Raw genomic sequence first — 20170 nt, forward strand, 5'->3', positions numbered from 1 at the left:
TCTGGCTTGAATATTGCAATAAATCGATTGTTAAGCGCGCTATATGGCAAGTTGCGCCGTCTTCTTTAAAGCAAATGCCTCGATGCTTACCTGATTAGTTTTTGGAAACAAAAATTCAGTCGGAATGGCTCGATAGCACTCGCCATTCACCGTAACGGTAACTCCTTCATTTCAATCTCACCTAATGGTAGGTCCAGCAAACTGACTGTTACGAAAAGGGTTTCGAGCGGGTTTAAGCGGGCATGTGAAGAGAAGGTTGTTCTCCTGTGGTTGTCTACCAGAAATATGAGGAGTCTATTCTGCTACGACGTAATTATCTCAGAGTGATGTGGGCTTCACGAGGGCAATAATTCCTGAAAGTGGTGATGGGCTCCCGGTGAATGTCATTTATTGTTGATCGACCCTCAATGAATGCCATTGATTGTCTGTCAATAGTCCATTAGTTCTAGCTCTTGGCGTGGATATTGACAAATTGTAGCTCTTTGCCTTCTGATGTGTTTAGAAATCGGTTCACTTACGGCCTTACACTTACCTGAAAAGAATATTCCCTATAGGAATCAAAAGCAGTGGTGATGTGTCACAGACATGAACGACTATAAAATGAATGGCCATGAAAGACCTGATCAGGTTGTTAATATGGGGATGGTCGAAAAAAGTTATTTGCCCGAAGTCTTTATTGAACAGTTATCGGAGATCAACATCAGATTAGGAAAGATGCAGCAACCTGTCGTAGCACTAACTAAATTTTTCACTTTGACCTTTAAATGCCAGGCAATTCGCAGGCTTCCGGTTCAGTCAGACCCTCGAATGCCGTCAGCGGAGTTCAACCACAACACATCGCAAACGAAGAGCTTCGGCTGCCTCATGATACTCACGTAGCTTTGGCTCAATTACGTTCTGGATATTGTAGCAGGTTAAACTCTTACCTATCCAGAATCGACCCCAACATATGAAAATACCCTGCAATGTACTAACCACTTAAATGCGAATCCTCCTTAAACCCACGCACTTAACACCTCTCTCCCTTTGGACCCAACCCATCGAAACAGATTTCCATTAGATGAGATACACGATGACAATCGGTGACTAAACTGTACCAGCAGGGCTTGATCAACTGCAACAACAAACATGGAGGAGTAACTTCTCCTACTCTTTTATTCGCTGGAGCAGTCAGATATGGGTTATTTCTTAAGTGCTGCAGCATTAACAACGTCACGAGTTAGTTTAATTTAATAGTTTAATTTTAGTCCCTGATGGATATTAGTTATTAACTTAAGATTAAACATTTTTATCTAAGTAATGGATTTTACAACTTATTTTAATAAAAAAAAAGTTTCATGTTGTAAAATGTTACATACAACAAATGTTTGCTTAAGGTCAAAATAATGGAAATTCAAATAAATATACTTTTTATATTGCTAATTAATAAACACTTAGCTTCTAACATTTAGAGATTGTGGGAAGCCTGTTCTAAACATCTGCGTTTATGTGCGCATCGCGTTGATGCAGGTCCATCTCATTTTCTTCAGTTTGCAGCTGCAACTAGTCGATTCGATATCCTTTAATACACGGCAAACCAGTAGGTACATGTTGCTGATATTTGTGATAATCAGAGCGAAAGAAGTTCAGTAATGTTATTTCCTCCATATAAATGCGATCGTGAAAAAACGTCCACGACACTATCGTATAAATCAATATGCAGACTGGATTAAGTAATATTATTTGGGTACCCACAGACCACCAAAACCAGCCAACGTAAGATGGATGTCGCATATAAGCGTAAATTCCATGCGTTATCAATTTATGATTATCTGCTTTTTCATATTGTACCTGTATAAAAAAATCGTGTGGATTAAAAATACATACGTTCGCATATGAAAATATATTTAGGAGCAGCTATTTATATTTTAGGGATGAAGTTCTCACCAGATGTGTAAAACTATTACGTGCAGTAATCATCGCGACTTTTCTTATAATTTCACCCAGCATACATAGCACCACGCCGATTAACCAAATGTAGTAGAAGCCTTTAAAACTTGGCAAAAACCACACTTCCAACCCAAATTCAAGCCAACTAGCTACCGCCGCCAATGCATAGTGAATGGAGTGGTTTAATATGAATGAATCCACGGAGAGGCTGTTCGGATTACACCACGCAATAGCAAGAAATTCTGAATAATGGAAAAATGCCATGAAGAAGCTATAAACACCGAATTGTTTTAATTCATCTGGAGCAAAAATAATTATTAGTACGCTGATCGCCTCGACAAAGCCCAAGAATGAAGACCGAAGCGCAATCTGCAATGTATACATTTTTGTTATTTTATATATTACTCTCAAATTATAATTTTCTTACTTGATAGTCATTGTCGTGCAGTAAATAACGGATTACCATATTAATTAACGCATAATACAATACCGGCCCCCACATAGCTGCACCCCAAATGTTTGGTACCGTGTCATAGTAGATTTGTGGTGCCGTTGCAAGAAGTACAATAAAAGATGTAAGCAAATAACAATATAAACTCAAACGTCCTTCATGGCACAATTTAGAATCCACAGATGCTGTCCGTTGCCCTGTGTTCATGGCCAATGTGTTACCCAGCTGTTACTCGTGCGACTCCACTTCACTTAAATGTTAATTGTCACAAGTTATTTGTGCTGCAAATGATTTTGTTGGCGTTTGCTTTTCTTAGGTGGCATTTGCCAGACTTTGTGCCGATTGCGCTTGTAAATGATTGATTTTTGGTCTGTTGAGATAAGCGATTATTTTTACTCCAGGTAAGATTGTATATATAACAAATAAACAAATAAACAGCTGATTGGAAGGCTGCCAGACCTAGCAACAATTATAGCATTGAGGGAAAAAAATGACAGGAAACTGTTTGAAACGTGACTGCGGGAAATTCGACTGCATGCACAATTACAAGTTAAAACACATTGCCAAAATTTTTTGTTTGAGGTATCCGCTTCCAAAGGCGGTAGTTATTTTACCTATAGTTTATGTGTGAAAGGGGTTGAAAAATATGCTTCCCTATTATGGAACCTGTCCTTTCTAAATTTCGTGAAGCTCAAAACAGCGAAACATTTTATTGATTATTTAAAACTTTATTATTATACATGAAATAAGGTACATTACTTATCTATAGAAAACAAACCTTCGCTTTTAAATCGTTTACCCTTGTATTTATAGAAATTTCTTTCCCCCAAAAAACATTCACCACATTAGATGCCGACATTATGAAAATGTTGGCACTTACCGTGTCAAAATGTGGTGTATTTCATATAAAACTAGAATGCAACCTTGTTACAACTTAGCGGCTCGACTTTTTATTTACTAGGTGTCTGATAGGTTGATAGATTACAACGTTTGGTCATCCGAAGCATAATTGAGAGAGTTATAATACAAGCAGTCACCAACGTAAGCGCAGTCCCCTGTCAGCTGTTACGATCAAGCTAAAGAGAGTCCCATGTAAATGAAAAAATTACTTCCCTTCCGTATCGTAGTAACGTAGATCTCATCGCAGAATTTTTGAAGATCCCGTAGAACCGTGTCAGCTGATTGCTCTCTCACACACAGTGTTGCCCAACAGTACATTTCGAAATCATTTACAAAATAAACTTGGAAAAATTTTAATTTTTGTTAAAATAACTTAAAAACAATGTTGAATTATGCTAATTATAGATAAATAAACTATTTGCATTTGTTGGTTTTTGGGCTTGGTTTATTGAACAATGAAAAATTGTAACTGATAACGCGGATGTGTGTAAAAGTATATAATATAAGCAAAAATAGCAATGGCAACATTTTTTCAATCCGGTTTGGCTTATTTTCTTCAGCATAGATCACAGTATCAATAAAATCACAGAAGCAGTGAAAAACATTTTTTTTTATATAAAGGGTGTTTTTTTAGAGGTTAGGTTTTCAAGATGAAATAAAACGTATATAATTTAATGTTATGGCCAAGAATTTAGCTTTATTATAAAGATAAGGGTTTGCCAATATGTTTTAAAAATGATTTCGGGCAAGTGGCCGCCGCGGCTGGCTCGAATAAATTCCAGCCGAGAGGCCCAATTTTCGACCACTTTTTGCAGCAATTGGGGCCGTATGTCAGCAATAACGCGCCGAATATTCTCTTCCAAGACGTCAATCGTCTCGGGCTTATCTGCGTAGACAAGCGACTTCACATAGCCCCACAAGAAATAGTCCAGCGGTGTTATATCGCACGACCTTGGAGGCCACGCCACAGGTCCACGGCGCGAGATAATGCGCTCACCAAAAGTTTCCTTCAATAAATCGATTGTTGCGTTGGCTGTATGGCATGTAGCGCCGTCTTGTTGGAACCAAAGGTCGTCCACATCAACATCGTCCAATTCAGGCACGATAAAGTCATTAATCATGGCTCTATAGCGCTCTCCATTGACTGTAACATTATGGCCGGCTTCATTTTTAAAGAAATATGGACCAATGATTCCCTCTGCCCATAAAGCACACCAAACAGTGACTTTTTGAGGATGTAACGGCGTCTCAGCAATGGCTTGTGGATTATGTTCACTCCAAATGCGACAATTTTGCTTATTGACATACCCATTCAACCAAAAGTGAGCTTCATCGCTGAACAAAATTTTCTTCGATGCGTCGCGCGAACCGAACCATTATTTTCGTAATAAATTTGCACGATTTGCAAACGTTGTTCAGGTGTAAGTCTATTCATTATGAAATGGCAAACCAAACTGAGCATAAAGCAAGTGACAGCTGTCAAAAAGACAAAAGTAGTGGCAACTTGAAAACTTAACCTCTAAAAAAAACACCCTTTATAAATAAATAAGAACAAGTTAATGAAAATCGCAGAAATCGTTTTAAAAAATAAGTTAGCTTTTGTATTTTCGTATTTGTACTTTTCTTTTTTTTTTTGCTTTTAACAAACTTTTAAACAAATTATGACTTTCTGGTTTTCACCATTTTAAAGAGCCTGCCACACACTATTCGAATCAACAAAAAAGTGAAAAATGATTTTTTGACACGTAAGGTACCTTTTCATAGACCAGGTCACATATATTGGGTTTGATGTTTGAAAATGAAAAAGTATATTCTTCTTCAAAGATATAATATTGCACTGTCATTATTATAAAATGATGACATTAATATGTATTTATGTATGTATGAAACCCATCTGCAAGATGAATACCACTTCTTCCTCGACTAACATAATTTGACGCAAGCCCTTTGTTCACACTTTTCTACTCCTATGTAAGGGTTGCCTTATGACTTTTAAAGTGTATCAAAAATTCATCCGTTCATTATCAAATTCTGATTAGTCGAAGTAACACATACTGCACGTGTCTGCGCAAGTTTTTGATTTTCACAAACTATAGAACAAAGGAACATTTCCTCGTTTTAGAAACCAATTATTGCATTTAAAAATTATAAAATATAAGGAAACACAATGGTTAGTCTATAAATGTTTCTGTAGGTCTATAAGCTTTGTGCGATTCATTGTTTTTCGTGAAAAAGAACTTTCGTTCTCGATGTTTCTACAACCGGCAATCAAACCATTAGATTTTTGTGAAGTCAGTTGTCAGCCTGGTTGTCTTACACATGGCTGTTGTGTAACGTGGAAACAAATCGAAATTAACATTGACTGTTGCAAAACGCGACTGGCGCAACATTTTCTGATATCATTCAAATCGTTCTTTTGCAGGCACAAGCTATTAAGAAGATTTTGCCCATGTTGGACCGCATTCTGATTCAGCGTGCCGAGGCTATCACCACCACAAAGGGCGGTATCCTTCTACCTGAGAAATCGGGTGTCAAAATTTTGCAGGGTACTGTCGTAGCTGTAGGACCTGGTGCAAGAAACTCGGTAAAATAATAATTTTCTAAATGTTCATCTGTACATATTTTTTAACCGATCCCGTTTTTTTCATTTTAAATAGCAAACTGGTAACTACATCCCGGTGGGCGTGAAAGAAGGCGACCGTGTGCTGTTGCCCGAATTCGGTGGCACTAAGGTTGAATTGGAAGACAAGAAAGAGTACATTCTTTTACGTGAATCAGACATCCTTGCGAAATTGGAATAGTTTTTTAAAAATGTAGTTTTCCTATTATTGCATCGTCATCTTTCATATGTGAATAAGGTTTAGTGGTCTGAAGATAAGATGGTCAAGTAATTTGTTTCTTAGTTTATAAATTCCATTTAATACAATAATGCGTTTAGAATTGTTGGCATATTGTTAGTGCGTTTACATAAACGTGTTGGTTTAAAAAGAAAATAAAACGGTTTTACGCTTTGTTTCTGGAAATTTGTTTATTCTTATTGTAAAGCTTGGTACAAGGTCTAAATGTATGAAAAACTATTTACTTATCTAATTTTAAGTTTGCTAGGCCATAAACCTGGTTCATTACCGAGCGTTCTTGGACACCAGGTATGGATTCTACTACGGCGCGCTCTCTTGACAATTTCACCAAGGCTTCGAATGATTTTGGTTCCCAAATTGCGAGATCAGCTAAAGATTTCCTATAATACATAAATTACAATTAACATTTATTCATGTTTAAGCCTGCAGGGATCATAGTTTAGTGGTATACTAACTTGTTTAATAGAATGTTGCTGCGAGCCAATGTCTCCTTAAATGCCTCGAGAGTAATGCCATATTGTTCACAACCAGCTTCGACACGTTTGGACCACAACTGTACAATATTTATTAAGCTATCTATAATATTAACAAATTATTTGAAATTTGCTCGTTACTCACCTCCGCCATGTCCAACTTTTTTAACTTGCGGCCCTTTGTGGCATATACTAAAGCGCGATGTACATTTCGTATGGCTATGGAATAGCAATTGCGTTTGCGTCCACGATAATGCTATTTAGTGAAGCATATTTGTAATAAAATGTTTTTATAAGGAATGTAGGTTGTGCTGACTGCTGTTCTACTTACCGCCGCAAGTTTGAAAATCTTCCTTTTACGCCAAAATTCATCAGGACCTTTAGATCTTACGAAAAGTGCGAGCGTTGGGAAGACCATATTTGATTAATAATTATATTATATTTTGGTACAATTCTACGTTTTCCTATAAATTGTTATTATAAGTTTTACATAACCTCTTTGCGACGGCAGACTGAGTATTTTGACAGCTTCCCGAATGAATTGCAACAGCTGTTTGCGTAATTTATTTCTACAGTTGATTCATTCTACAGGGTCATTAACAAACTTATTTTATATTGCTTGAATTAAATAGAGACATGAGGTATTACGAGATATTACTCTTATTTAATTCTTATTGCGACGAGTTCATAAATATTTAAAAATGAATAACAAGCAACTTAAATAGGACAGCATTGCAAAATTTTCACAAATTTCTACATAACATAAAGCATTTTTATGGAAGTATGAGATCGCTCGGTTTAATGTGTCTGAGTCTTCGTATAAATCCGTCGGTTTTAATTAAATTGTGTGCTTCTGTTGTTGTTGTTGTTGTAGCAGCATAAACATTCCCCATACTTATATACGGTGAATGCTGCTGGAGTGACAGTCCTTGGCCGGATATAAATCCGGGTCAGTGTTGCCAGAACCAATCGCAGCAGCGTACTAAAGCGATGATCAAAAAAGTAATAGATTGCTGTACTCCGTAATAGGAGTCTAAGCAAAATTAAAAAAAAAAAAAAAACACATTTTTCTAATAGCGGTCGCCCCTCGGCGGGCAATGGCAAACCTCCGAGTGTATTTCAGCCATGAAAAAGCTCCTCATAAAAAATTTCTGCTGTTCGGAGTCGGCTTGAAACTCTAGGTCCCTCCATTTGTGGAACAACATCAAGACGCACACCACAAATAGGAAAAGGAACTCGGCCAAACACCTAACAGAAGTTTAATTTTCGTTTAATAATAAATCTGCAAGACAAAATACGGATTCCTTCTTATACATACATGTAGATATTCTTTTATATTAAATTCTTGTTCATGGTCCATTGAAAAAATAATCCGCAATTATTTCACGTGAGAAAATGTTCAGAAACACTCACCTTTCCATACTGATGTATCAACAGGATTAAATTGACTAAAACGAAAACAAAACACTCACTATCACACTGACATGCTCATCACAGTGACAATTCTCGAACTGAATAAACTTCTAACAAATCAGTAAAGCTCATTCAGAAAGGCAGAGTCAAATAAACGTCATAACACAGTCAGTAACACAGGATATCACTAATTAACATATATTCTTCCAACATTAGCGGGTTTAACACGTTCACGCCGGCGCGTACCACCGGTGGCTCGCACAAGTCTGCTTCATGGGGCGGCGTGTACCAGCGGTGGCCCGCACAAGATTGCTTCATGGGATGGCGTGTACCACCAATGGTACTTTATTAGACGGTACCTATGAGATGAGAAGCCATAAATGACTACCCTTATGAAAAAATTTCGTTTTATATAACCTGCAATCGCTTCCGATAGAGCGAAAAGATGTAAACGTTGCCGTCTGTGGGCGAAGACCATGAATAACAGCGCCGGCGGGAACGTGTTAATATTTTAAGCCTTTATGGCCAATGCGCACGTTGCAAGTTGCAACGTGTTGTATCGTGTTGTTATATATATTCAAAATTGACGATGTGCAGTTTTTTTTGTTTGAATATTTTTCTGATTCTGTTTTGTTTTTATCATATACGGCAATTTGTTAAGAATTAAAGACATATTATTAGAACAAAAGGTTTTTTTGATTTGCTTCATTCGTTTGCATTTTATTGGCCCACAAAGTTGAGAATGTTAACTATGGAAACACTTTTGCTCCCTACTGTATGTTTGCATACGTTTGTCTATTTGCTTTGAATTCTTTATATGCAGATGTGTATGAGAGGTGTATGAGCTGGGTTTTGAGGCAAGTCATGTTTTTTTCTGCCCACATGAATATGGATGGCCACATGAAGATGGAATGGTTTACAAAGTTATTTTTTTGTTATGATATTTGAATAATTTTGATAATAGACCTAAATTCAATACAATTTAGTCAATTAGATACTTAAAATTTCATATTCATGCATGCGTATACTTAGAATTATTATTATTATTATTTATTAGAGAAATATGAAATATAACACTAATTGATAGAGCACACTAGCTACTTAGGCCTACGGTGCTATTGCGTTACTTAGAATTAATTTATTCATCTCACAAGAAATAATCAATTTGCGCATGCGAAATGCCGACGGCAAATAAGCATGAAAGAAAAATGTACAAGTCTGCTGTTATTTTCTTTTCCCTAACATCAAATCATGGCATTTTACATTTCAATGCAAACGTTATATTTATTTCTGTTGACTACGCTCCGCTATGTTAACTCTCTTCTGTTAACTTCCTACCCTCGTTTTGATGTGTTTTGACATTTAACCTGTCCATTCGTTCCTGCGCCTTCTCTATGAATTTACGTTCTCTGCTCGTACGAGTACATATCGCACCCTAAATACAAAAGGGTCACAACTCAAAATGTACTTCTGCTCAAATATGAATGAGACGTTATCAATAAAACGGTCCGCGGATGACATATGGCAAAAATAAATTTTTTGTTTTTTGGTAGGACTGTTATAAGCTTACATGGCAAATTTCAGCGTGATATGTCACATAGTTTGTTTTCTGTGCTACTGTAAACAAGTCAAGCTCGAGTGTGGAAAATTTTGAGTTGTGACCCTTTTGTATTTAGGGTGCGATATGGCGTGCTTTTTATTATAAGGCTTTTAAACTCACGTAAATACATACATATAATTATGTACTTACACTAGTTTCACTGTCCTTGCGAGAGTTGACTGATATTAACAATAACTTTTATATCATTTTGATATTTTACGCCAGGGAAATTTTATCTTTTGTCCAAAACCAATTTCGTAGAAAGAGTTTCAATGAGTTTTCTTGATCAATTCTTTCCAGTGCAAATTCAGTTAGTTTAGAACTAACAATTTGTCTATCGTTCTCTGGCTCAACAAATTCATTGAGACCTGTTGCCATCGGTGCTAAGTGCCTACATACCGAGTTATCATTGCCATAACACCGGTGTATTTATAGTAAGTAAACGAAGTAATACAAATATTTGACTAGCAAAAACTGAAAGGGAAATAATTCTCAAAGAACAGTCAGTTGCTGATTCACCTACTAAGGCAATATGGCGGACCAAAATGAGTTAGATCAGTTGGCCGCAGCAGAATTGGAGAGATTGCAACGGCAAGTATGTAAATTGAAGAACTCAACCATTACATTTTTTTATTTTTTTATGAAAAAATTAATACTATCGCCCATATTTCCAGCATCGCTCATTTCAATTGGAACTTCGTGGATTGCTGGAAGAAAAAGCTAGGCAGTTAAAGAAACAAAACCACTTGATAACGGTTTTACAACAGGAACATCAAAAGTTGAAAGATGAGATTAGCACACTGGAGGGTGGAACGCATGCGAGAAAAAATACAAATGTAATTGGGACTCTATTTATTAGTCTTTTCGGAAGGTCTGAGAATATCCCTATTTATCCTGAGCGACCGCCGTAGCCGAATACTTTGGTGCGTGACTGCCATTCGGAATTCAGAGAAAACGTAGGTTCGAATTTCGGTGAAACACCAAAGTTAAGAAAAAAGTTTTTTCTAATAGCGGGCGCCCTTCGGCAGGCAATGGCAAACCTCCGAGTGTATTTCTGCCATGAAAAAGCTTCTCATAAAAAAAAAAATATCTGCCGTTCGGAATCGGCTTGAAAGTGTAGGTCCCTCCATTTGTGGAACAACTTCAAGACGCGCGCCACAAATAGGAGGAGGAGCTCGGCCAAACACCCAAAAAGAGTGTACGCGCCAATTATATATATATATTCATATATATACATATATCCCGTAAAAAGCCTCATACCGTGTGCATGTATAGTATGACATTTGATTGGGTTAGTAATAAATCACAAGCAGAGCTATGCAGGCTTAGATGGAATTTCCAGCCGTGAGGACAAGCGAGTGTCAAAATGGACAACTTTTGAAAACAAAATTGAAAAGTTAGATTAAGGAGAAACTATAATGAAGGGTGTAAACAAATCTCCAAAAGGATGAGAGCGCAGTATCTGATTCTATCTGAATCGCTGAGAGTAGTGTAGCAATACCGCAATACGCATAGCCATTTGTAGTCACTCTACCGTGAAAATTGTCGCGCTAATAGTCCATATAAAACTATTTTTGGACCGTCTGAAAAGACTGTGTGTCCAGATTCACTAGCTTTCAGCGTATAATACATTTGTATTATCTGCGAATTTTTTGCAAAATTCCAAACTTCGTTTTATTATTTTTTGCAGAAAGAAAAGCGACTGAGTTTTTTGCAAAGGCAAAACGTCGAGCTACAACAAATTTTGCAAGGCGAACGTGTTAAGATATGGGAGCTGGAAGGTCACATTAAGAAGGTTGTTATTACATAGTGTGGTTTAAGTATCGCTTACAAAAATATGTCTAATATTATGTTATATTTTGTAGGTCGAAAAGGAAATCGATGGCTTGCGCAAGAACGAAGTCACTGATAGCTGTTACAAGGAAAGCATTGGCAAGGTGCAAAAGAATGTCGTCAAGTTGGAGAATCGCTTGGATGTGGTTAATAAAAAGTACAGCGATGTTTTGACTGAGAATTGCAAATTGCGGGACTCCATAAATCACATGCTACAGGATCGGTGAGGTGTACAATAGATTTATGCCAATGTTCTGATAAGTGTGGAAATAGCGCCCTAAGGGGGTATGTTCTACACATTGAAAATTTAGTGAAACTGAGTGGTTAGATACATAAATATTGAGCATGGGAATAAGTCTTCGCCCTGATGTGTCGCTGCTGATACTATTTTTGTGTTTACTCTGGCAATATACTGGTGATTTGAAGGTGTATGTGTGAGGTCTCGATCGCAGTAGTAGACATTCGTTTGAAGCGTAAAGATTCTTTTTTATCTGACGTCAAAAATGTTTACATTCGTTTGGAAAAAACAGCATTTTCGGAGTCATGCTTCATTCCTATCTTTTAAAGAAAATTGCAGCTGAAACGTGTCGTATATTGATCAATATTTACGGCAGTCACACTCAGTGGCGGATCTACCTAATGGCTTTTTGGGCTTCAGCCAGGGCCCCGTGGTTGCAAAGGGCCCCCAGCCACCAATAAAAATAAAATACGAGTGCTTGTCTTTGAAGTGCAAAAATAAACAAAAACTGGCTGTGTGCGGCTAATAAAGTTACTACATATACCATATAACTTTAAAAAAGTGTAGTGCATAAAAAAGTGTTGGTGCGATAATACGTCTCGAATTTTGAAAAGAGACGGTGAAGCTCCATGGAATATTCAGAACAAAGCAAAGGCAATTGCATCAACTTCGTAAGTAAATCTAGTTATAAGTGTTCTCTGTAATTTCTGTAAGGGTGGATGGGAATTCGAATTATGGCCAGCTCTACATGGAACCAAAAATCTGTAGAGTCTAGCGATTTATGATTTGTGAAATAATCGGTAGCGCCAATCGGCTTCAACAAATTAAGTTTACCGGTGGCTTCAACCAAACAAATCGACAGGAGTTGTTAAGAAAATTATTCCTCATCCAGCGGTCGGGTTCATCCACTCAAAAATTTATTCGCATGTTTTTTCTAATAAATTGCGTTACTTGTACAAAATATTAGTACCTATTAGGTTAATATATCTCAACGATTATAGGTTAATTCTGTCCTTTGATTATTTTTAGAATACCAAAATCATACCAATGTCTACAAGAAAATATAAAAGTGGAGCCGAAAAACGAAAATTACAGTTAAGCCGAGAAAAAGAAAAAAGTAAATGTGCAACAACAACAACCCTCTGATCCAACTGAAAACGATATTAATGCTCAACATAAGGAAGCTTATATTGAGACTGAACGAAATTCAGAAAACATTAACTTTGAGTTTGGGAACTATATTGACGTGGGATCGTGGCCAGTGTCACTAAATAATTACTTCATTAATCACATCCTCTCTCATGAAATAACAGATCTTCAAAATAAAGATCCAGAAAATAAATATCCAGCTTCAACAAAAAAATATAAAGATCAAAATAGATCATTCTCAGACAGATATTTCATTAAGAAAATGAAAATCGGCCAAAAACTGGAACGACCTTGGTTGTGCTATTCACCCAGCCTTGGGACTATTTTTTGTTCGACTTGCAAACTTTTTTCTAAAACACTTTCTCAATACACAACGGGATTTTCTGATTGGAAACACATAGGAACGTCTTTAGAAAATCACGAAAATTCTAATGAACATAAACTTTCTATGTTAGCTTGGCTGTTACGAAAAGAAAATAAGTCTGTTGTAGATAAGCAGCTCCAGGATCAATCAAAGAAAGAAACAGAGTACTATCATAATGTCATGAAACGGGTTATTGCCGTGATAAAATTTTTGAGTATAAGAGGATTAGCATTTAGAGGTTCCGAAGAAGTATTTGGTACACCACATAATGGTAATTTCATGGGAGTTCTGGATCTATTGGCAGAGTTTGACCCATTCATTCGGGAACATATTGAACAACGAGAGCTGCGACCGAAACCAACAATATCGTACTTATCAAAAACAGTATATGAGGAAGTTATTGATATTATGGGCAAACAGAGAGTGAAACAAATTATAAATCAAATAAATAACGACGACACAAAGTATTATTCAATTGTGATGGATTCAACTCCAGATCTGTCTCACAATGACCAACTTGCTATTGTATTACGATACTGTTTTCAGGGAAATCTGTACGAGAGATGTGTCTCATTCATCAAAATTAGTAGTCATACTGGTTTACACTTATTTAATATTCTACAACTTTTTAGAAAAAAATGGGCTGGTACTGGATAACTGTAGGGGACAGTCTTATGACAACGCAGCCAACATGTCGGGTCAGTACAAAGGTGTCGAAGCATTAATTAAACAAAAAAATAAAAGTGCGGATTATGTACCATGTGCTGCACATTCCCTTAACCTAGTTGGTGAAGAATGTGTTAAAATTGCAACCGAAATTGTAAATTTTTTTGGAGTGGTGCAAAAAATATATGTTTTCTTTTCATCTTCAACCCACAGGTGGCAATTGTTACATCGTGAAACGCAACTAAAATTTATGTTAAAAAGTTTAAGCCAAACCAAATTAAAAATTTTTTTGACGTTGCCCATCACCAGCTGCGAAGCTGAGCGCTCTTTCTCCAGGATGTCATATATTGAAAATAAGTATAGGACAACAATGTCGAACGATCGACTTAATCATTTATCTCTTCTTTCGATAAATTGTGATCTAACAAAGGATTTAGCAGTTGATGAGCAAATAATGGAATTCGCTGCACGAAAATACAGAAAGATTGATTTGTAATTTAATATTCTTTATTATCGTATTTGATTTGATAAATAAATGTTTTTATAAGATGATGTTTTTTTCTGATAACTATATAATGCGTCACCATAGAAAACAGGGCCCCCGAGTAACAAGAGCCTAGGGCCCTACAATGTCACGATCCGCCCCTGGTCATACTCCATCAAATAATAAAGAGTGGTTTCGACGCTTCCAAAGTGGCAATTTCAACGTGAGTAATAAAGTTCGCGAAAGGGCACCGAAAATATTCGAAATATACAACAATTACACAGGCCTGCGAAATTTAACTTTTTTCAGTTTCTAGAATGGCTGTACTTGTTTCTTGTAGTTTTTTATGCGCTGAAAACGAATCTGACCTTCAAAATACTCCATCACGTCAGGATTTTTGGTAAATGAAGCCTAAAAGGTCAAAAAATGGCCATTTTAGCCATTTTTGATAGTTTTTTTTGGGATAGAAAATGGCCATTTTTTGACCTTTTAGGCTTCATTTACCAAAAATCCTGACGTGATGGAGCATTTTGAAGGTCAGATTCGTTTTCAGCGCATAAAAAACTACAAGAAACAAGTACAGCCATTCTAGAAACTCACCCTCGCAGGACTGTGTTATTAAATAAAGATGATATGTCTAAAGAGTTGGATGTTGACAGATCAACCGTCGGTAAACGTTTGCACGCGATGCGAATGGTCCAGAAAGCAGGTAACTGGGTGCCACATCAATTGAAGGAGAGGGATTTTCTTGAACGGCAGAAAAGAAAAGGTTTTCTGCATCGCTTCGCCGCTTTTCTTTAATCCAGATGATAAAAGTCGATTGATATAAGAGTGAAGTTTCTTCTAATTCTGAAAATAACACACACTGACATTCCTTTCCTACCGTTATAGCAGGAGCTTTCCTTACAATTCTTGGCTTTGCCTGTTGCATTATGAATGTTAAAGGAATAACATAATAATAACAGTGGTTTGCTTTTGATCTTAGAGTGAAAGGGTATGACCGGGTTATGTTTACTTACTTACTTGAATCCAAAATAGCGGACCAGCTGTTTCTGTCTTGCGTTCGATGGTGCCAGTCAGAAATCTCGAGTGCCGACAACTCCTGCAGCACTTGGTCCTTCCATCAGAGATGTGATCTTACTCTTCTTCGTCTCACTTTTTGGGGTACTATTTCATAGATTCGCCTTGCTGGAGCGTTCTCGTTCATGTATTTTCATTGTCGCAAGTTAGTTGGAACAATTTTTTATCTCGGTCTACACAATGTAAGTTCCCAAATCGATTTTCCAGAGACGGATTTTATGTTGAAGATATCAGAGTACGCTCTGTGACTCTGCCACCTATGAGGCTTGTTTAAAAAGTTCTGCAAAACTAAAAACTACTTAACTGATAGGGGTAAACCTTTTTGTTTTTCGACATATTCTCTTTTTAGGCACTTCGATAAACGCTGTTCTAGTTTGTTGATCCCTCCCGAATAGAAGGTTTTATTTATAATTATAAATGTGACTATTTCACCACAGTCGCTTGGGTATATTTTACACGGATTTCAATTAATTATTGTACTTCCTTCTTCGGCGATTGAAACCAAAGGTAGAAAGTGGGAAAATTTTACGCTTAATTGTAAATAGTGGCATTGAAAGGCTTAGAGGAAAATTTATCATGTCCAAACTATCTACAAAATGATTAAATTTTTCCGTCGGGCAGTGAGGATACTGAGCTTTCGCTAAAAATAGAAAAAAATTCGAAAAAAGATTAACATTTAGCGTCTACTTTCGGTTTTTCGTTGGTCGGGTAGATTTATAGCGGAATAAAATCAAGTGTAAACAGTACAATTATTGAAGGTTATGCAGTCTGAATGCTCTTTTTGGTTCGGAAATTTTGAAGTGAAAACTTCTTTAGAATCCTTGGGAGTCATTTGAGACTCGATGAAACGAAAAAGCGACACTAAAAAGAGACATACATATAGATCTTATAGTATATAGCCTGCGAGAGAATGAGATAGAACACAGTTATACAGCGTTCCCTATTCTCCGTCTCCTCTTTTTGCGGTGCTTCGTAGCCTCCCCACTCTTGGCTACGAAGCGTTATATGTTGATATACGTACTGCTGCGTACTGCTGAGCCACTCTAGTATAGTGATAATTATATAATTAATATAATTATCCCGCTCCTAATGCTGCTTTCGTCTCATTCTCTCTCAGTTTGTTTTACGGAAGGTTTGACTTCTATCGCGTCTAACCGTTAGACTAGTATTTTTTTTTTTAATTCGAGGTTCTTATTATATTTGTAGCGCAAATTTCAACGAGATGTGGCAATCAATGGTGACTCAGTTTAACGAAGGGAAAAAATATATAATTGAGTTAATAGATCAGTCTACCGTGGCGTTTGATTTGCGCGAGGAGCTTTGCAATAAACTACAAGTCCTCAAGGATCGAAGCGAGAACGATAAAATTATGCATATACAGGTATTTGAACTTTGAGGTCCTTACGTTTGATGCGTGGGCTTTTTTATATACATTTTAGCTCAATATTTTTACAAATAAGTTTTCAACTCTGATAAATACACCCGAAGGTTAGCCAATATCCGCCGACGAGCGATCGCCATTAGAAAAACTTTTTTCTATCAAATGGTGTTTCGTGCACGGGGTTTCGAACCCTTCGAATGGTAGTTACGCATCAACTCTTTTGGCTACGGCGGCCGAATCTAACTAAAACCAACGTTTCTCGCAAGGCGCTTGTTCACCGACTTTGAGTTTGAAAGGAAGATGTTCCTTGGATAACACAGAATCACACCTATGAAGAAAGTCTGGGTTAAAAAACTTTCGAATTACATTCTACCGAAAATCGATTGTGGTTAGAACAACCATTTTGTATTTTTATGTTCACAGCGGAGGTTGCACTGATCATAAGCGCTCACGACTAAGATGAGCAGAGTGTTGGTTTTATTTCCCAAAATTTTAAAGCAATCGAATTTTCAGTAGATTCATGCTCCAATTTTCTATCAGTAGCTTAACTATTTGGGGCAAAGTAGTTCTACATAGAATATTGTAGGAGATTAGAAAGGAAAATGGCAGAATTTTCGAATAATTCAATATTTGCACTATTCTCTCAGGAAATGCGTGAAATGCAACGTCGTCTAGAACACGACGCCAAACTTCAGAAATTCTTCGACATAAAAGGTCAGAAGCGTTTCAATCCCGAATTGGAACAACGTGAGGCGAACAAAAAACTTGCTTTGAAAGATAATTATGAAAGGCAATTGGAGGAATATCACGCCATCATAGATGACATTAAGGAATTATATGCGGTGGAGGACACCGACAGTTTGGCTGCACAATTCAAGCGGCAGGAAGAGGAAAATTTCGCACTATTTAACTATGTCAACGAGTTAAGTCACGAGGTGGAGGCTTTAAATGATACAACTCAGGAGCTGAGCGAAGAAATTGGTAAGCATTTGAAAGCTTTATAAAGAAGATTACAACTGAAATCAGAAATGTTTCGCTAACAGAGCGACAAAAAGCCGAACACGAAGAAAAGGCGCTTAAACAGAAGACAGAAGCTTTGGATTATCTAAATAGTGAGCTGGAGAAAATAGAAGCAGCAGCCGCAGAGGCCAGCGAAAGGAAATTAATGCTTCACACGCGTTTAGATCAAATATTGCAGGGCATATTGGATATTTTCAGGTGAGTCGCTTACTGATTTTCTTTAGTTTTCTAAATTATATTTTGAAACAAGTTGTGTTTTTAACTAAAAACTTGCCTTCAAATTTAAAATGTGTAATGTGTATATTTACAATCCATATTTATATAAATATTTGCTCTCTCTCCTCCACTTTCAAGGCTTTTATCTTGCAATGATGCTCCGATTTTGAATGTGTTGAGCACCAAAACTGTATTAACGGTTCATAATGTGAAACTTTTCGTCGGTGTCATTGAGCGTCGCATCAACACTGTTATCAGCAATGTCAATATAGATGAATCTTCAACTAAAATATTAGCTCGAAAGGATCGCGTACCAAAATTTAACATTAGAGAGTCAGCCAAGGGAAAAAATTAATTCATTCTCACATGACAAAGAACGCATCAAAAGGATGTTTGGAAATCATGCCCATACGTTTTGGACGATAATTTGTGCTTTTAGAGCAATCATAAAAAAAATAGATTATATATTAATGGTTTGTATTCCATAAAGTATTATATGTATTTAATTTTGACTGATAAAATAATTTCGTGAAATAAAATCTAAAAGCACGAAGAAAAATTTCTTTCCTGTACAGTCCAGACTGGACTTGATAATGAATTCTGGTAGCGAATTCTATTTATTTTAATATGGCAATAATATTCAACGACGAAAAAAAGCCAACCAATTCACATCACACAGTCACCTTTTGTAGCTGCCATGGAATCTCTTAAGGGGTGTCGGTGGTTTAAAACTTGAAAATTTAGAGTATTTTCAGGAACTTTTTTTTAAACAAATTTTTTTTTTTTTTAATTTTAATAATTTTAAAAATGGCGCTGAAGTTGACCCTCCCGAAATATCGGACCTGAAACACAAATCCAAAAAAAATTATTAATAAATACTACACTACTACGGCGCTTTAGTACTGCTTGAGGAGTGCCAGACCGGCACCTCAACCATTTCACCTACTACCGTACTAAAATTTGACAAAATGGCGCGGTTTGAATTTGACACTCTAAAAATCGGGTGTTTTCAGTTTTTTAATAAAAAAAAAACGAAATAATTGAAATACAGTACTCCCTGGATTATCCGTCTCTCTGTTATTCGTCACCTCTGTTAACCGTCACCGTTTTAAGATTTTCCCCAATACATATTGCAATAATAGTCATGAAATGTTAACCGTCTCTGTTAACCGTCATTTTTGATTATCCGTCATAGCTGGGTTACATTGACTGACGGATAATCCAGGGAGTACTGTAGCCATTGATGCTGTGAACAACATATAAAAAAGGGCTAAAAAAAGTGGTTTGAAGATAAATGAGTTTAAAATTTGAGTTACAGGAGAACTCATACTAGTTAATTGGCTGTTTTTTTTCGCATGCAAATTTCACAGTATATTCTTAAGGGACTATACTTTCGAAATATCAAAAAAACAAAAAATCGATTTTTTGAAATTTGTAGACCACCGGATCCCCTTAAAGCGAAGGTGGGTTTCTTATCAGTCTAATAACTCATGTTTTGTTCAAACCAAAATTCACGATTTAGATACTGAATATTGGGCATATCTCGATACCGCTACTCAGTGATTTTGACGAAATCAGGGCTTGAGCTGATTTCAAAAAAATTTTTATAACAAACAATTGTTTTTTGTCTATTCTCATTTCTATTATCTTTCTTACTTACTTTAATCTAACTTAGCTTTTCATTTTTGCGTAGAAACCTTCGTTATTTTGATATCTTCTTTTAAATTCTCTCAAACAGCTCTTCGACACTCACGCCACCTCAATCTGCGTAATCTTGCATTTAAACATTCTTGATCAAAAATGAGTGTTATCGTTGAAAATAATTCATCATTTTCACCAAACTTTTGTAGGTGTAGGTCAGTTGAAGGGCGTGGTATATCCGTAGCTCCGATCTTAAACTCGACCTAAATATTGACTCGGTGGCAGACACGATAAAAAAGATAGCTAAAGCCCATGATGAAAGGTTAAAAAACCACGTCAATACGGAGGCCACTATTCTCGCTAATCCAGCTAATTGGAGAAGAAGACTGAAACGCAGAAAGCCCAAAGACTTAATGTACTAACCACACCTTAGCGTTAACTGTTGTATATACCTTATTTTCTAAATTCTAAACA

At 36.6% G+C, this 20170-nt stretch overlaps 4 protein-coding genes across 4 annotated transcripts; 2 read left to right on the top strand and 2 right to left on the bottom strand.

Moving 5' to 3' along the window:
* Window positions 1–1219: 1219 nt before the first annotated feature.
* LOC129240911 (protein-S-isoprenylcysteine O-methyltransferase) lies at window positions 1220–2787 on the bottom strand. Its single transcript, XM_054876983.1, has 3 exons — window positions 2357–2787; window positions 1927–2298; window positions 1220–1830 (listed from the first exon to the last, which is right to left on the bottom strand). The coding sequence occupies exons 1-3, from the start codon at window positions 2585–2587 to the stop codon at window positions 1543–1545; spliced, it is 891 nt and encodes a 296-aa protein (XP_054732958.1). The 5' UTR covers window positions 2588–2787; the 3' UTR covers window positions 1220–1542.
* Window positions 2788–5314: 2527 nt separating this feature from the next.
* LOC129242417 (10 kDa heat shock protein, mitochondrial) lies at window positions 5315–6303 on the top strand. Its single transcript, XM_054879043.1, has 3 exons — window positions 5315–5450; window positions 5703–5864; window positions 5938–6303. The coding sequence occupies exons 1-3, from the start codon at window positions 5448–5450 to the stop codon at window positions 6079–6081; spliced, it is 309 nt and encodes a 102-aa protein (XP_054735018.1). The 5' UTR covers window positions 5315–5447; the 3' UTR covers window positions 6082–6303.
* On the bottom strand, window positions 6282–7134 carry LOC129242415 (39S ribosomal protein L20, mitochondrial). The gene is made up of 4 exons (XM_054879042.1): window positions 6943–7134; window positions 6757–6867; window positions 6594–6691; window positions 6282–6518 (listed from the first exon to the last, which is right to left on the bottom strand). Exons 1-4 carry the CDS (start codon window positions 7027–7029, stop codon window positions 6359–6361), a joined length of 456 nt encoding a protein of 151 aa, XP_054735017.1. The 5' UTR covers window positions 7030–7134; the 3' UTR covers window positions 6282–6358.
* Window positions 7135–10128: 2994 nt separating this feature from the next.
* LOC129241673 (coiled-coil domain-containing protein 63) lies at window positions 10129–18465 on the top strand. The gene is made up of 8 exons (XM_054878132.1): window positions 10129–10219; window positions 10299–10460; window positions 11315–11419; window positions 11490–11680; window positions 16645–16819; window positions 17467–17800; window positions 17863–18037; window positions 18194–18465. The coding sequence occupies exons 1-8, from the start codon at window positions 10157–10159 to the stop codon at window positions 18408–18410; spliced, it is 1422 nt and encodes a 473-aa protein (XP_054734107.1). The 5' UTR covers window positions 10129–10156; the 3' UTR covers window positions 18411–18465.
* The last annotated feature ends 1705 nt before the right edge of the window (window positions 18466–20170 follow it).

Source organism: Anastrepha obliqua, chromosome 3 (assembly GCF_027943255.1).
Source record: "Anastrepha obliqua isolate idAnaObli1 chromosome 3, idAnaObli1_1.0, whole genome shotgun sequence".
In the NCBI taxonomy this organism is placed as follows: domain Eukaryota; kingdom Metazoa; phylum Arthropoda; class Insecta; order Diptera; family Tephritidae; genus Anastrepha; species Anastrepha obliqua.

What these genes read in the sequence shown, in the direction of transcription:
- LOC129242415 (XM_054879042.1), bottom strand. Translation starts at nt 7,029, where the DNA reads ATGGTCTTCCCAACGCTCGCACTTTTCGTAAGATCTAAAGGTCCTGAT. An exon ending in AAAAGTTGGACATGGCGGAG is followed by an intron (nt 6,692 to 6,756) that starts GTGAGTAACGAG and finishes AATATTGTACAG; the next exon opens with TTGTGGTCCAAACGTGTCGA. An exon ending in AGCAACATTCTATTAAACAA is followed by an intron (nt 6,519 to 6,593) that starts GTTAGTATACCA and finishes TATGTATTATAG; the next exon opens with GAAATCTTTAGCTGATCTCG.
- LOC129240911 (XM_054876983.1), bottom strand. Translation starts at nt 2,587, where the DNA reads ATGAACACAGGGCAACGGACAGCATCTGTGGATTCTAAATTGTGCCAT. An exon ending in TGCACGACAATGACTATCAA is followed by an intron (nt 2,299 to 2,356) that starts GTAAGAAAATTA and finishes TATACATTGCAG; the next exon opens with ATTGCGCTTCGGTCTTCATT. An exon ending in GTAATAGTTTTACACATCTG is followed by an intron (nt 1,831 to 1,926) that starts GTGAGAACTTCA and finishes TTTTTTATACAG; the next exon opens with GTACAATATGAAAAAGCAGA.
- LOC129241673 (XM_054878132.1), top strand. Translation starts at nt 10,157, where the DNA reads ATGGCGGACCAAAATGAGTTAGATCAGTTGGCCGCAGCAGAATTGGAG. An exon ending in TGGAGAGATTGCAACGGCAA is followed by an intron (nt 10,220 to 10,298) that starts GTATGTAAATTG and finishes CCATATTTCCAG; the next exon opens with CATCGCTCATTTCAATTGGA. An exon ending in AATCACATGCTACAGGATCG is followed by an intron (nt 11,681 to 16,644) that starts GTGAGGTGTACA and finishes TTATATTTGTAG; the next exon opens with CGCAAATTTCAACGAGATGT.
- LOC129242417 (XM_054879043.1), top strand. An exon ending in GACCTGGTGCAAGAAACTCG is followed by an intron (nt 5,865 to 5,937) that starts GTAAAATAATAA and finishes CATTTTAAATAG; the next exon opens with CAAACTGGTAACTACATCCC.